At 37.8% G+C, this 15062-nt stretch overlaps 1 protein-coding gene across 7 annotated transcripts in view; it reads left to right on the plus strand.

The window, feature by feature from the left end:
• Positions 1-15062, plus strand: part of SGCD (sarcoglycan delta) — a 1117349-nt gene that overhangs the window by 861602 nt on the left and 240685 nt on the right. For all 7 annotated transcript variants that reach the window (XM_059888161.1, XM_024994220.2, XM_059888159.1 and 4 more), the window contains one exon: positions 7488-7589. In XM_059888161.1, the coding sequence (XP_059744144.1) occupies positions 7488-7589 (102 nt within the window). The remainder of the gene's footprint in view (positions 1-7487; positions 7590-15062) is intronic.

Raw genomic sequence — 15062 nt, forward strand, 5'->3', positions numbered from 1 at the left:
TAAAATAGTTTTAAATAAGGCTGTTCTCAAGCTGTTTCAGTGTGCATTTAATCCAGTCTGATTGTTCCAGAGCTATCAAGGAGATGCTAATGTGAGAACATATTTAGTTGGCTACTCTAGTATGTATTATAGTTTGCAAATAAAGGCTAATCATAGTGATTCAGGGGCTTCCCAGGTGGCGCAGTGGTAGAGAATCCACCTGTCAATGCAGGAGACCAGGGAAAGTCCCTAGACTTTCTCAGGAGACCATAGTTAAGTCCCTAGATTGGGAAGAACCCCTGGAGTAGGAAATGGCAACCCACTCCAGTATTTTTGCCTGGAAAATTCCATGGACAGAGGAGTCTGGTGGGTTACAGACCATGGAGTTGCAAAGAGTCAGACACCACTGAGCACACACATGCACAATGACAATAATTCACACTATTGGAAAGAGCCTTCCCGCCACGTGTCTTGGGCAGACCTAGGGACTGGGACAGAAAGTGGAAAAATGAAGTGATGAGGCACAAGTGTAGGAAAAAACCTGTAAATGGAAGAAACAATATGCATTTGGCAAATTGGTAGTGAGCGACTGAGCACACACACTTCTTACCAAAAAAGGCATTAAAGTAAAAGTGAAACTGCTATTACAAAGGAGTTAATTGACTGCTGGATTGGATGAGCTTTTCTCAAACGTTGCTCTTTCTTATATTTCCTTGATTATTCTTCTTTGGCTGTGTGCCACCTGTATTATAAACAGCCCAGAGGACATGTTTGAGAAGGGCTGTTCCTCTTTCTGCCTCCCCATAGCTTGCAGCACATAGTTAAGCACACAGTAGGCTTCCCAGAAACAGCAGATGATTTAGCCTGTGTATAGTCCCATGGGAGGCAGTTGGGTTGTAATAAAGAGCCTTTAGACTCTGGGAAGGTGGAATAAAGGTATTTGACCATAAAACTGGATGGTGTTAGTCTTGCAGTTGGAGATGACCCTCTCTACAGTTGCTGAGCACACCAACCAAGTAAGTGAAAATCAAAGTGGTATTAAGAAAGATACTTTAAATATACATTAGATTGGGTTCGAATAATGAGTAAAAGTATATAGTCTGAATTTGATAGTCTTGGGTTTGGGTTTAAGTTCCTGATTTTGTCATTAACTAGGTATGTAATTGTGAGTGAGTTGTTGCTGTTGTTGCTCAGGCGTGTCCAACTCTCTGCTACCCCATGGACTGCAGCTTGCTGGGCTTCCTGGTTCTTCACTACCTCCTGGAGTTTACTCAAACTCATGTCCATTTTGAGTCAGTGATGTCATCCAAGCATCTCATCATCAGTCGCCCCTTCTCCTGCCTTCAGTCTTTCCCAGTATTCAGGGTCTTTTCCAATGAGTCAGTTCTTTGCATCAGGTGACCAAAGTACTGGAGTTTCAGCTTCAGCATCAGTCCTTCCAGTGACTATTCAGGACTGATTTCCTTTTGGATGGACTGGTTTGATCTCCTTGCTGTCCAAGGGACTCTCAAGAGTCTTCTGCACCACAGTGCAAAGGCATCAATTCTTTGGCGCTCAGCCTTTTTTATTGTGTCACTTACCAGTGAATAAGTTATTCACCAGTAAATTTTCTCATGTATAAAATAAGGAAAATAATGACTATCTCATAAGACCGTTGAGGAGATGATAATTACATTAGATAATATAAGAATGCATGTGTGTTAAGTCGATTCAGTCGTGTCCGACTCTGCGGCCCTGTGGACTACAGCCCACCAGGCTCCTCTGTCCATGAGATTCTCTAGGCAAGAATATTGGAGTGGGTTGCCTTGCCCTCCTCCAGGGGGTCTTCCCAACCCAGGCATTGAACCCTCATCTCTTATGTCTCCTGCATTGCCAGGTGTGTTCATTACCACTAGCATCAAATATATGACATAGTATAGATTTTTGATAAAGATTGATTTTTAAAATAAAGCATGAAAACATTTTATAACCTCTTAAAATACAAAAATTGTTACAGAAAATTATATAGTACAGATAAGCAAAAGGAAGAAAATAAAAATACTCATATTTTAGGCATACAAAAATAGCTAACCTTAACATTTAAATGTATGTTTTTGTATAATTTTTTCCCTGTGAAATGTTCTCTAGAATTTTTCCTCTTAAGTCCATGTATGTATGTATATACATATGTATATATAGTTATAAAAAATGGCATGAAATATACATATGTATTTGTTAATCAATTTTTTTCACTTAATAATGGACTGTGAATATTTGCCTGTGTTCTTAAATATTCCTCTACAAGAGCTACATCATATCCCATTGTAGCATATTTACCCTTTTAACATGAAAGTTTTATTTTCTAATTTTTCATGTTTTTATTTTATAAAATGAAATGGCGATGAACAACTTTGTTGCCAAATGTTTTCACATCTATATGATTATTTTCTTATAGTTAAAATCAAGAAGTAGCATGGTAATTTCAATAATGATAAAGAAAATGAAATTAAAGTAAAAAACACAGAGTATAGTAATTGGAACATAGTAAGTCATCAATAAATACTAATAGGGTATTTATGAATGAACTATAAGAAAGGAAGGAGATTTATTTGAAATTACTTGCTGATTACCCTAAATATAATCTTTTATTTAAGAATATTTAGGAGTTCCATTTGGTTTGATAAATACACATCAGAAAAAAATTAACTAACTTAGGAAATATTAAAGGCAGGAGGAGAAGCGGGTGATAGAGAATGAGATGGTTGGATGGCATTGCCGACTCAGTGGACATGAATTTGAGCAAACAGGAGACAGTGAAGGACAGGGAAGCCTGATGTGCTGCAGTCCATGGGGTCGCAGAGTTAGACACGACTGAGCAACTTAACCACAGAAGTCTATCTATAGATGTCAGGTTTAGTATGTGTTTCTGTTACAGAGTCCAAGCTTATATTGTTCACCATTAACACAGGCCAAGAATTCAGGGATGAGTTGCTGAGGTGAGGAATAGTGACTTTGTTCAGAAAGTCTTCATACTGAGAAGATGGTAGACTAGGGTCCCAAGTGAAAGTGTTAGTCACTCAGTCATGCCTGACTCCTTGCGATCCCATGGACTGCAGCTCATCAGGCTCCTCTGTCCATGGGGTTTTCCAGGCAAGGACATTGGAGTGGTTTGCCATTTCCTTCTCCAGGGAATCTTCCCAACCCAGGGATCGAACCCAGGTCTCCTGTACCGCAGGCAGATTCTTTACCAACTGAGCTACCAGGGAAAGATGCAAGGGTCCAAAAGAACCATCTTATACAAGTTAAAATGCAGGCTTCTTTTATACTAAAAGTGGGGGGAATGGCTTGTTGTTGTAGGAATCCATTGTTCTTGCATCCATCCATGTGGGTCTGGTCGGAATGTTAGTATAAACCTATAACAACATAATTGGTATTTTCTATTCTGAAACTTTTTACCTTTATATGAATGGGAAAGTGTTATACCTTTAAAGGCCAGCACCTTGAGAATGAGCTATCCCATGTTTTTCAGTCTGTAGTCAACATTCTTTTACAAAAGTACAGACCAACATGACTAAGTACAAGCAACAGAGAGCTCAAAGGTTAGAGATAAGGGAATAGATCCAACTTGGAATCAGGTTTGCTTTCTCTGTTACATTTCTATGAAAAGATCTGCTTCTCCAGTTAATGGAAATCATCATCATAACCCAAAATACAATAACTCATACCCCCTTTTGGTGGGGGGAGGGCTGTGTGGACATTTGCTTTTGCTTTTTCTCTTTGTTGTGGATCCTCCCTGATGCTAGTGTGGTATGGGCATGCCTTCCAGCCTCCTGCCCCTCACACTGGGTTTAAATGCCCAGGCTAGGACCCTCTTGGAAAAGCTTTCCCCACAAGTAACAACAATAGAAATATACAGATGACCTGCTATCCATGAGAGAACAATATTGACCAAGAAAGATCTGTTATCCATGGACTGAAGTGCCGTTATAAAAGAAAATTGGGGAAAAATGTGTATTCTCCTCTTGGTCACTTAGAGTCCCCCTACCCCCATACAATGTCTATAACAAGTATATTGAGGTACAGAGCACATAGCAGTGCTGGAGAGAAGATATGGTAGACTTAAGTCAGAAGGTTTAGGGGTCTGATAAAACATAGCTTAGTGATTTAGGTTGGGCAAAAATTGTGGTGACCTAGAGAGCATTTGATTCAGGCTGCTCTTTACCTCTAGCCAATGGCAGCTATGTGAGAAGGCAGACTCAGACTTGCCATGGCTTTCAGTTTTCATGAGATGCTGATAACCTGAAGTTTTCATTTGAATTTTGCACTTTTCAAATGGTTTTGAGAAAATGCAGGAATAAATTTTTAATGCATTTTATATATTCATATATATTTTAAATCACATATATATATAACATATGGTTTATTTAATTAATCTGAATCCCCAGCTTGCTGTCTACAGATCTGGAGATTTGTCAGTCTTCATAACTTCCTAAGTCAGATCCTTAAAATGAATGAGTGAATGAATGTGTGTGCATGCATGTGGATATATGTACATGCATACCTACACAGACATATTATTAGCTCTGTTTCTCTGGAGAACCTTGGCTGATACAGATACAAACACACACCTTTACTTGGAGAAGAAAGAAATATAATGTGACAGAAATATACTGTGACAGAAGCTAGACTTCTTTGAATGTATCTTGGTTTATAGATTTGACTGGTTCCATCTAAATGGTTCACAAATCTATAACAAAACAAGACTTTAAAAAAGCATTCATGAAAAATTGAAGCAGCAGGTGTGTGGGCAGGGATGAAACAGTTGAACCTAACTGACAAGAGGTTGCTGACATAACCATTCAGAATAAAACTATTTTAAATGACTTTAAAATGCAGCCATTTGACTATAGTTTACTAGTTGTACATACTCAAGATTTTTTAAGGGCAAATTTTTATTTGCTTTTCTTAATCATAATGTTAGTATGGTTAGTGGCATTGGTTTTTCTGAAACTGTTCTTTGTGTCTTGTGGATTAAATCAAATGAGTAGTCATATTGATGTTATTGAAAACAGGGATTTTTGGTATGGAAAATAGGTAATAACACTGTAAGATCCATGAGGTTAAATGAAAACCTTCAAGGCCTAAGTTTGAATTGAAATTTCATGAAAACTTATGGTATATTCCATTTAAAACATATACACAACTCATTTTCTAGCTCTGTTCACATAAACAAGAGCCAGTCACATAAACAAGCTCTCAGGTTATGGTATCTAAACACCATTTCCCACTGAAATGAACCCAAGTTCTTACTAGAAATGGCTGGTTCTGTCCTGGGGCAAGACTTATGTAAGATAACCCTGGAACATCTTACCATGCCAGAAACAAGAGGGTGGTTAAAGATGCCTGAGTCTTAATTAAAGGACTTGAAGAGACCCCCACTGAGCAAGAAGAGAACACTGTAAACTTCAATAGGAATAAAAACTGCACTGGAATGAAGCAAATCAAAATGTTCATAATGATATTTTTTTAAAAAGAAAACCTTTGGTCATCTTTGGAGAATATTAGGTAACTAATTCAAATTTTGCACATTAATCAATAAAGGAGGAAAAATCAAGCATCTATCAAGTTTTTATATAATTTAGGATAAACATGTAGTTGATGATATAAAATTTCTGTTGATGCAATACCCCAGATAATAAATTAAGAAATAATTATTTTATCACCAGTTTGAAATCTCTACTGAAATAATGGATCCTCTCAGTCACCAGTGGCTTATGACATCATTGCAAAAGATGTTCACTGCTTCCTGATAGAGCATGTGGTAGGCAGAAAAAATGCCCTCCCTTCTAAAAACATCAATGTCCTAATCTCAGAATCCATCAATATGTTGCATTACATGGCAAAAGGGAATTAATGTTATGATAGAATTATGGTGATCTTAACATAGATTATCCTTGTATGCTTCATGAACTTTAAGTGTCTAAACCAATGCAATACTGTAAAGCAGTTATCCTTCAATTAGAAATAAATTTTAAAAGTTTTTTAAAAAAATAAAACTTGTAAAAATTATGAAATCTGAATAAAATCTGTACCTAAGTTATTAAAAAAAATAGACAGATAATTCATTGTTGGAATGATTTGATGTAAGAAAGATTCAACCAACCATTGCTGACTTGCAGATGGAAGGGGCCACAAGCCAAGGAATGTGGGCAGCCTTGAGAAATGAGAAAATGTCAAGAAATGGGTTCTGTCTTAGGGCCTTCTGAAAGAGTGTAGCAGCCCTGCTGTCACCTTGATTTTCCCCTTTGAGCCCTGGGTCTGACTTCTAACATACAGATAATAAATTTGTGCTGTCTTAAACCATTGAGTTTGTGGTTATTTGTGATGGTAACAAAATAAAACTAATACATTTCATTTTCTAGGATGTATTTTCTTAGAATACTGACCCTGAATCTCCTCAAGCTTCTTGACTTACAGAAAATTCAGGAGAGAGAGGAACACATGACATAAAATTATGGGAATGTTCAGCAAAATCGAAACTCGGGAAAATGCTATTGGAAAAAATGTCATTTTGTTTATCAAATAAGTGTGTTTTTGTGTGTGGATGTGTGACAGAAATTGAGGAGATTTAAGGAGATGATCTAGTATTTTATGTACCAAACAATTGCAATAGGGAACTTGATTTCAAACAAAAAGATATAAAGAGAAGAATATTCACGAGACTTGAACATTGACCCTGGGTACTTGATCATATTTAGCAGTAATTTTATTTATCTTTTTGCTGTGGTAATGGTATTATGGTTATATTTAAATAAAGGAGTTTGATATAGTAGCTGTAATAGAGAACAGTAGCCATAAGTTGATAATTGTTGAAGATGAATGATAACTACATAAGTGTTTGCTATTTATCCTTTCTACTTTTATATTTCAATATTTCCATGCTGCTGCTGCTGCTGCTGCTAAGTTGCTTCAGTTGTGTCCGACTCTGTGCAACCCCATAGATGGCAGCCCACCAATAATAAAGTATTAATAAATATGTTAGTAAATAATTTGACTCCTTAAATATTTTGTGAGCCAAAGACATCATGTCCAAAGGATGGATTAGACCAACAGACTGCAGTTTGTCATTTCTGCATAGTTTCAGATATCAGATCTTTTACTTTAACCTGGGAAATCATATTTTTCTTCTTTCCGCACTAATCTCCTGCCTCCATTCTTTCACCACTGCCTAGTCAAAAGGGTGCCTTTCATCTGTGCTGCTTAGATTTCTGCTTGCTTGAAAAATTTACTCAATTTTCCAAGATTGTTTGAAATCGATTTTCTCAGAATAAGTTAGCAAAGAGGGTAATATGCATAATCACACTGAACAATGCCTCCAAGTGTATTATGTCTTCATTTTGACCTCCTCTCATTCCACGTTCTTAAAAAAAAGAAAGGCAATAATTTTGTTTCAATTTTTGAAAACCTAAGGTATTTTTGAAATTTGGACTAATCCAATTTTCCATGTTCTCTCTGTGCCTCTATTTTAGGATGGAATGGGAAACTTGAGAATCACAGAAAAAGGTCTAAAGCTAGAAGGAGACTCAGAATTCTTGCAACCTCTCTACGCCAAAGAAATCCAGTCCCGACCAGTAAGTTTCTGTTGGAAGAAGGAATCATTGTTTCTCTTGAATCTAAATCTGGGGGAAAATTATCTTGCCAATGACTGAATATAAAAGGTTGAGGGACGGGGTAGCAATGTACATAGTAAGATGCCTTTGAATCGGAACTTTTGAATGCAGTTGCCTCTGCAGTACAAATGAGATGACCTCTCTGAGCCTCTTTCCAACCCTGCCAAATAGAGAGTGTTAACCTTTATTAGTGAACTTTCTAGATTGTGCTACAAAGAAAACAAGAAAAAAAATGTGGAAGTGCATTAAAGTGCTATATAAATACAAGAAAGTCTTCCTATTGCTATTCATTGTCAAGTATTTCAAAGCCCTCTTTAGAAATAGTCCTAAAGAACTAGAATTTTTTATGAAGAATGTGGACAATATGGCAAAGGTTGATTAGAATCAATTTAATATATTAACAGCTATGCTCAAAAATGGTATTTAAATGATCACACTAGAATGTGTACTCTGTCCCATGCACTTTGCTATTCTGATGAGTTGTTATCATTATCTAATATAATTCACAGATTGGTCCAATGGGATGATGTTTATTGTTGTCTTCATTTTACAGATTAAAGAATTGAGGCTTGGAGAAGTAGGTTGTTCCAAGCCATGTTCTTATGAACCAGCAGAGCAAAGATTTCAACTCAGGAAATCCAATTCAAAAGCTTCTCTGTTAACCATAGCCTTCTACCAAAGCTCTTTGTCTCATTCTTTTTATTTTTTTTAAGTCTTAATGAAGTGATCCCTAGACACCTTGATTTTATTAGCCAATATTATCAAAATTAGTATTTGTCTTGAGTATATTTTGGTGTTATTTGTTCTTTAGCTTTCATTTTTGCTTTTTGGTGGGGGTGGTGAAGTGTTGAAAAGGATTATTGATGTATCTGCTCTGCCTGGGATTGGTTCTCATCCACCTGTGAACAAATAACATGGAAGTTCTCCAAAGCACCATTTGCATTGTGTGCATCGATTAATGAAATTCAGCAAGTTGAGGCAGTGGGTAATTTTATCTGAGTGCTATCTAAACTACTGAGTTGTACAGACTGAACGCAACTACTGAATTGCCAACATGTTTACTTCCTTCAGTGTCTGGTGAGAGGGAGGGAGCCATGATGCTAAAATCATCAAGAAGACCAAATTAATTCAGTCACCCAGTCAGTGATTATGAAATTTAACAGGGACTCCATACCATACTGGCTTAAAGTACCAAAAATATTGTAAATGTATCCATTGTTTCTGTGGAAGCTATATCCTAGAAGGAATAATTGGATAAAACTGTAACGAGTGTTGGGATAGGATTCTGCATTGGACTGAATAGTCAATTTCAATCATTTAAGAAATGACTATTGTGTTCATTGCTCTTGATTTATTTTTACTCTTCCTAACCTAGCAAGTGGGCTTCCCTGGTGGCTCAAGATGGTAAAGAATTTGCCTGCAGTGCAGGAGACCTGGGTTCAATCTCTGGGTCGGGAAGTCCCTAGGAGACGGGAATGGCTACCCACTCCAGTATTCTTGCCTGGAGAATCCCATGGACAGAGGCGGCTGGTGGTACAGTCCATATAGTCACAAAGAGTAGGACGTGACAAGGCAACTAATCACATACAACCTAGCAAGTTGGTTAGTTAAACTATCCATTTAAGTTACTAAATATACAATAGGTTAATGATCTTACCTAGATTAAACAAGTTTATCTCATTAATTTGTATTGGTCCTTTCTCTCTAATGGTCTGTCCCTTTTTCTGTAAAGGGCCAGGTAGTAAATATTTTTATCTTTTTTTTTCTTCCTTTTTATAATTCTTTAAAACTGCAAAAAAAAAAAATTTTTATCTCAAGGGCCACAGAAAAATAGGCTACAGGCTGTAGTTTGTCAACCCCTCTTACCTATTTATCTATATTTCTATAAGTGTGTCAGTGATCTGGCTAGATTTCTTATGTATAATAGAGCAGATTTTAAGATCCTGTGTAGAATAGTTGATATGTGTTAAGAAAAATGTTGCTAAATAAGTTTCCCTGGTGGAGAATTAGAGCCATATAAGGAACTTGAGACACATGTCTTAGAAGACCTGTAAAAGGGTACCTGGTTTATCTCTTAGGCCCATATGTAAGAATTGGACTTTTAGCAAATATGTCAGCCAAGCTATCTGAAAATCAATAGTCATCTGATCCCAAGTCAAAGATACACTTAATTAGAAGCTTAAGAAGTAATGATGGTCTTGGAAAAACTTACTTTAATATTGAAAAAGCAGTGAGTTAAATCCAATACTTTCAAGTCCTTGTTTAAAGAAAATTAAAGGGTTAAAATTCACTATTTTTCCATTATTTTTTAGAAATTAGTTTTCCTTTCTAAAAGCTCAGACAGTACAGAATCTGCTTGCAATGCGGGAGACTCGGGTTTGATTCCTGGGTTGGGAAGATCCTCTGGAGAAGGAAATGGTAACCCACTCCAGTATTCTTGCCTAGAGAATTCCATGGACAGAAGAGCCTGGCTGGCTACAGTCCATGGGGTCACAAAGAATCAGACATGACTGAACAACTGATGCACACGCACACACACACACACACACACACAAAGCTTTTAGCTTATATGTTTCTCAGCACGAAATTAATGTGTTTTAAATGAATAAAAGAGGGCATACAATGTGTATATATGATAAAACCCATCAGAAAGTCTCTTGGCCTCTACCAGAAAGATGTGCCCTGATCCATCTACTTTTCTCCATTGCAGGCACCCCACTTGTTGAAGCCCCCATCCACTCTCATTGCTGTAACTGCTTCTGTCTCTGCTGCCTTTCACTCTTAGCCTCATTATCCAAACTGTAGCCAGAGTAGCCTTTTCAAATATCAAGCTGCTTCACGCCTTTGCAAGGGATTCTCTGTTGACTTCCCATTACACCTAGAATAAAATCCAAACTTCTTCCTGAGGCAAAAGAATAATATTATTAGCTAGGGATTTGGTCTGTAGGCCTCTCCTTACTTCAAGCACAGGAATTATTGCCAGCTGAACAAAATTGGGATTCAGGGAGCAAAGAAGGTAGAGAGACTGACTGATGAGCAGGTAACCAGTGGAATTTGCCACACTTCCTGAATCATAGCCTCACATAATGCTCACAAGAACCTCACATGCAGGAGCTTTCCATTCTCTACTCTGGCATCTTCAGTTTACTGTGTTTTTGCTGTTTTCTGATGTACCTGACCATTGCATGCATGCCACCTCTGGAAGATTCTCCTCTGTAGAATAGTCTGCCTTGTCACTTTGCCATAGATCATGGCTGTTTCTCTTTCATGGGGCGTCTCCTGTTTTTCTCATTGAAAAGAGATCAGCGTCCAGTTGAACAAGATTACTCAGCTCTTCTAAGTGAGGATAACTAATGAAGCAACTCTTGACTTCATTTTGGTTTTGTGTTTCATTGATCTGAGAGGAGCCGAAATTGGTTAAGCAATCCACACTATGTTCAATACAGTATCTGATTTCATTATTGAAGGTTACAACCTTGGAAAAGTCACTACAAATTGATTAGTGCTATAGCAATCACTTAGGAAGATAAATTAATGAGAAAATGTTCATCTCTATAAAAACTCTCATCTGGGAATTCAGTGAAAGACCTGGCTTTCTCTAGCTTTAGCTACATGGATGCCTAGCTTCTAAGTGGTAAAGTATCATGCGGCTCAGGAAATTGCCTGAAAAGGACACACTAAATTAACTATTCTACCATCACATCCAAAGACCACCTAGTCCCTAGTAATTCTATTTGAATGCATTAGCACAGAAATTTATAAACTTAAGGGATTTAATGCCATTAAGACTATATTTAAGTCCCATTTCAATGTGGTAGGCATCTTTATAATTGCAAAATACAACTACGGGTTTTTGGCACAAGCTGTGAGTAGATAGATTGAATGCATGAATTCTAAGTAGACTTTTCATCACAGAGTATCATTCTGGATAAAAGTAGCAGATCCTTGCTTTTTCAGAGCGGCATCTTCCCTTGCTTCCCATGATGGTGGAACTAGATAGTGTTTTTACAAAATTTAATGTGAAGTGACAAGAGAAGGGAAGCCAGCATTTATTGAGCAAACACTCTGTCTCAAACCTACACCAATGAGAAAGTTGCACAGTGAGTTATCTCCATACTCCCCTCAAACTATACTTGGGGTGAGTATAGGGGTCCTAGCCCATTGCTGTACTGAATTTGGACGTTTTGGAGAGGAGAGAATAGAAAGAAAAGTTGGAGGAGGGATTCAAAAATTGATTTAACAGAATAAAGTGAAAATTTATTGTATAAAGTTTAAGGATATTTCTATATTTTTCATACTTTTTATCTATTAAAAACTCACCTATTTTAAGATGTTCTACCTATCATAAACTGTGTCTAGAACAAAGAAATCATGTGTAAATGGTGTTCTTAGAAGTTGCCTGTAACAAGAGTCAGTACAACACCATCGTCAAGCTCACATGCTGTATCATTGGCCTTGGGTGGCAACCAGAGCTACTGTTTCACCAGTGAGTGATCTTTGAGCAATTTCTTAACTTGGCAGATTCTTGTTTTCTTACCTGTGCAACTGAGGTGATACTAATACCTGCGTCATTGGTGGTTGTAAATAAATAAGGTAATATTTGTTAAGAGCTTCATGCAGAACTTGACATGAAGTGAGTTTTCTGGAATGGGCACTCCTGCTCTCACCTCCATCCCCTGATGATGATGATGTTGATGATGGGGAATGATGATTTGATGACAAGGACCATGATTGTCACTATCTGCATCATCATCATGTATGAAGATCTCATCTGATGTTTAAACTTCCTCTGAACCAAATGGTCTCTTATTCTCTTCTTCATGTCTTCTTAATCACAAATTCAGTGAAAATCTCTAAGGAAACTCTTTTCATATTCAGTAGCTTTTTGGAGAAGGCAATAGCACCCCACTCCAGTACTCTTGCCTGGAAAATCCCATGGATGGAGGACCCTGGTAGGCTGCAGTCCATGGGGTCGCTAAGAGTTGGACACGACTGAGCGACTTCACTTTCACTTTTCACTTTCATGCGTTGGAGAAGGAAATGGCAACCCACTCCGGTGTTCTTGCCTGGAGAATCCCAGGGACGGGGAGTTTAGTCTTCAATTTTTCTTTCACTGAGTTACACTCTGTCAATGTTCAACTCACTTTTTTTTTTCCATGCTTCTGCTTAAAAATTTTTGCTGGCTCCTGCACTCATAGTTTACTGGCAGTCTTTCTGAAAAAAAAAAAAAAAAAATAGATTTTGGTATATGCTAAGTACCTGGGCAATGGCACCCCACTCCAGTACTCTTGCCTGGAAAATCCCATGGACGGAGGAGCCTGGTAGGCTGCAGTCCATGGGGTCGCTGAGGGTCGGACACGACTGAGCGACTTCACTTTTGCTTTTCACTTTCATGCGTTGGAGGAAGAAATGGCAGCCCACTCCGGTGTTCTTGTCTGGAGAATCCCAGGGACGGGGGAGCCTGATGGGCTGCCGTCTATGGGGTCGCACAGAGTCGGACACGACTGAAGTGACTTAGCAGCAGCAGCAAGTACCTTAAAATGTTTATATTCTTTAATCCAGGAATGATATCTCCACTCATTATATGATACAAAAAAGCAAACCATAATAATATAGAGATTAACACACACATATTCCAGTGTTTTATAAACACTAGTCTGAATGTTGTTTCCCAAGAGGCCTGAATTCCACATATAAAATGGATTTCGAGGGTGTCCCATTTTGTCAGTGTTTATGAAAGCTGAGAAACTGCTAGGCACTCATTGAAACTCTGAGCTGCTCAACCTCACCATGGATTTTTACATTTATGTGAAAATGATTTGATGACAAGGACAATGATTGTCACTATCTGCATCATCATCATGTACTATGTGATCTCATCTGATGTTTAAACTTCCTCTAAACCAAATGGTCAAATCATTTTTGTTTTATGAAAAGCTGAGTTTTTAAAATCCCATTTTGATTTTAGTATGATATGAATTGAGACTTATTCTATCAGCCTGCATTAACAAGGCATATCTAGGCTGAAAGTAGAAAGTCTCTAAGAATTCAATTAAACCAGTAACTTCATTTAATGTATGGAGACCTAAGGCTCACAAAAGGAGTCTGAACTTACTCAGGTTATGCCTAGCAAAAGTGAGAACTGAAATCCAGGATTGCAGTATTTTCTTCCACATCAACACACAGCATATGTGATAATTAATTTTCTCATGACACTGTCTTTAGTGCAATAGGTTGAGTTATACATGGCCATTTCCCTCTCATGAGAAATAACTGCAATGCACATTAAGTTCCCAAGAGAATTCAAAAGCATTAAGAAAAGGAAACTAGAAACAACAGTGGATAATGCAGCAAGACCAACCTTAATGATGGCTGATGTAACACTGAAATGATATTCTTTACTTTATCAAGTTATTGGTGAGAGCGAAACTAAGTAATTTAAGTGACCCACCTTATAAACTATGAAGTCAGCTACTGATATGAAGGCTTATGATGGAATTTACAAACTGAATCCAGCCCAGTTTACTTGCTTCACACAGTGCTTTCCTTTGAATGTGAATTTGTTTCTAATATTTAACTATATGAAGATGTGACATTTTAAAAATATATATAATTTTTTTTCTCACACACAAAACCACACAGAAAATCTGGCAGAGTACTTTACTATTCATAAGGACTGGAGCTCAGTAGACAGTGCCTCCTGTAGAAGTGTATTTGTTCTCCATTGTGCCACAGCCACCATCAGTCACCACTTGTTTCATTCCTGAGCTGCTTAGCTTGTTTATGTAACGAGCCCCTGAAATCCCTTGAGGAAGCACAGCCCCTGGTTTATGGCACTGAGAATGTTATCTATCTCATCGTGCAGTAGTCCAGAAATTAAGTTGACTTTCTCAAATTTGTAGTCACTCGTGACTCAGTGCTTCTTACTTCCTGTGTGTCTCTTTTGCCTCAGTTTTCTTCTAGTTGTCTGGCTCCTATCGGTTTTGACATCGTGTATAAGCTCAGTGACAGGAGATAGCAGACTCAGAGCCTCTGGAAGCTGAGGTTCTGGCACACCAGGGTCATTCTCCACCCTGGGTTTCCTAGAACACACCTGTTTGTCTTTCTTCCTTTAACCTTGACTGTGCATGACTGGGAAAGAAGCAGACAAGGGAAAGAAAGCTGAAAACTTGGATTTGGCATGCTTTCCATGAGGCAGAATAAAGTAACCTGGGATGACAGACAAGCACAAGCTTTGTCTAAAGAGGCTTCCTTGACAAGTTAGTTATAATAAGAGGAACCATGTCTCTGGTTAGTTTACAAACCCGACAAAAGCCGTGGTGTCTTTTCCTCAGTACTCAAAACAGCTTCAACTCCCAGCTGAACATACTGCACACAAGCAGTATTTTCCATGCCCCTTGTATGGAACATGAGCATCTTGCTGTCTTTAATTAA

The sequence above is a fragment of the Bos taurus genome, chromosome 7 (genome assembly GCF_002263795.3).
Source record: "Bos taurus isolate L1 Dominette 01449 registration number 42190680 breed Hereford chromosome 7, ARS-UCD2.0, whole genome shotgun sequence".
NCBI classification, from domain to species: domain Eukaryota; kingdom Metazoa; phylum Chordata; class Mammalia; order Artiodactyla; family Bovidae; genus Bos; species Bos taurus.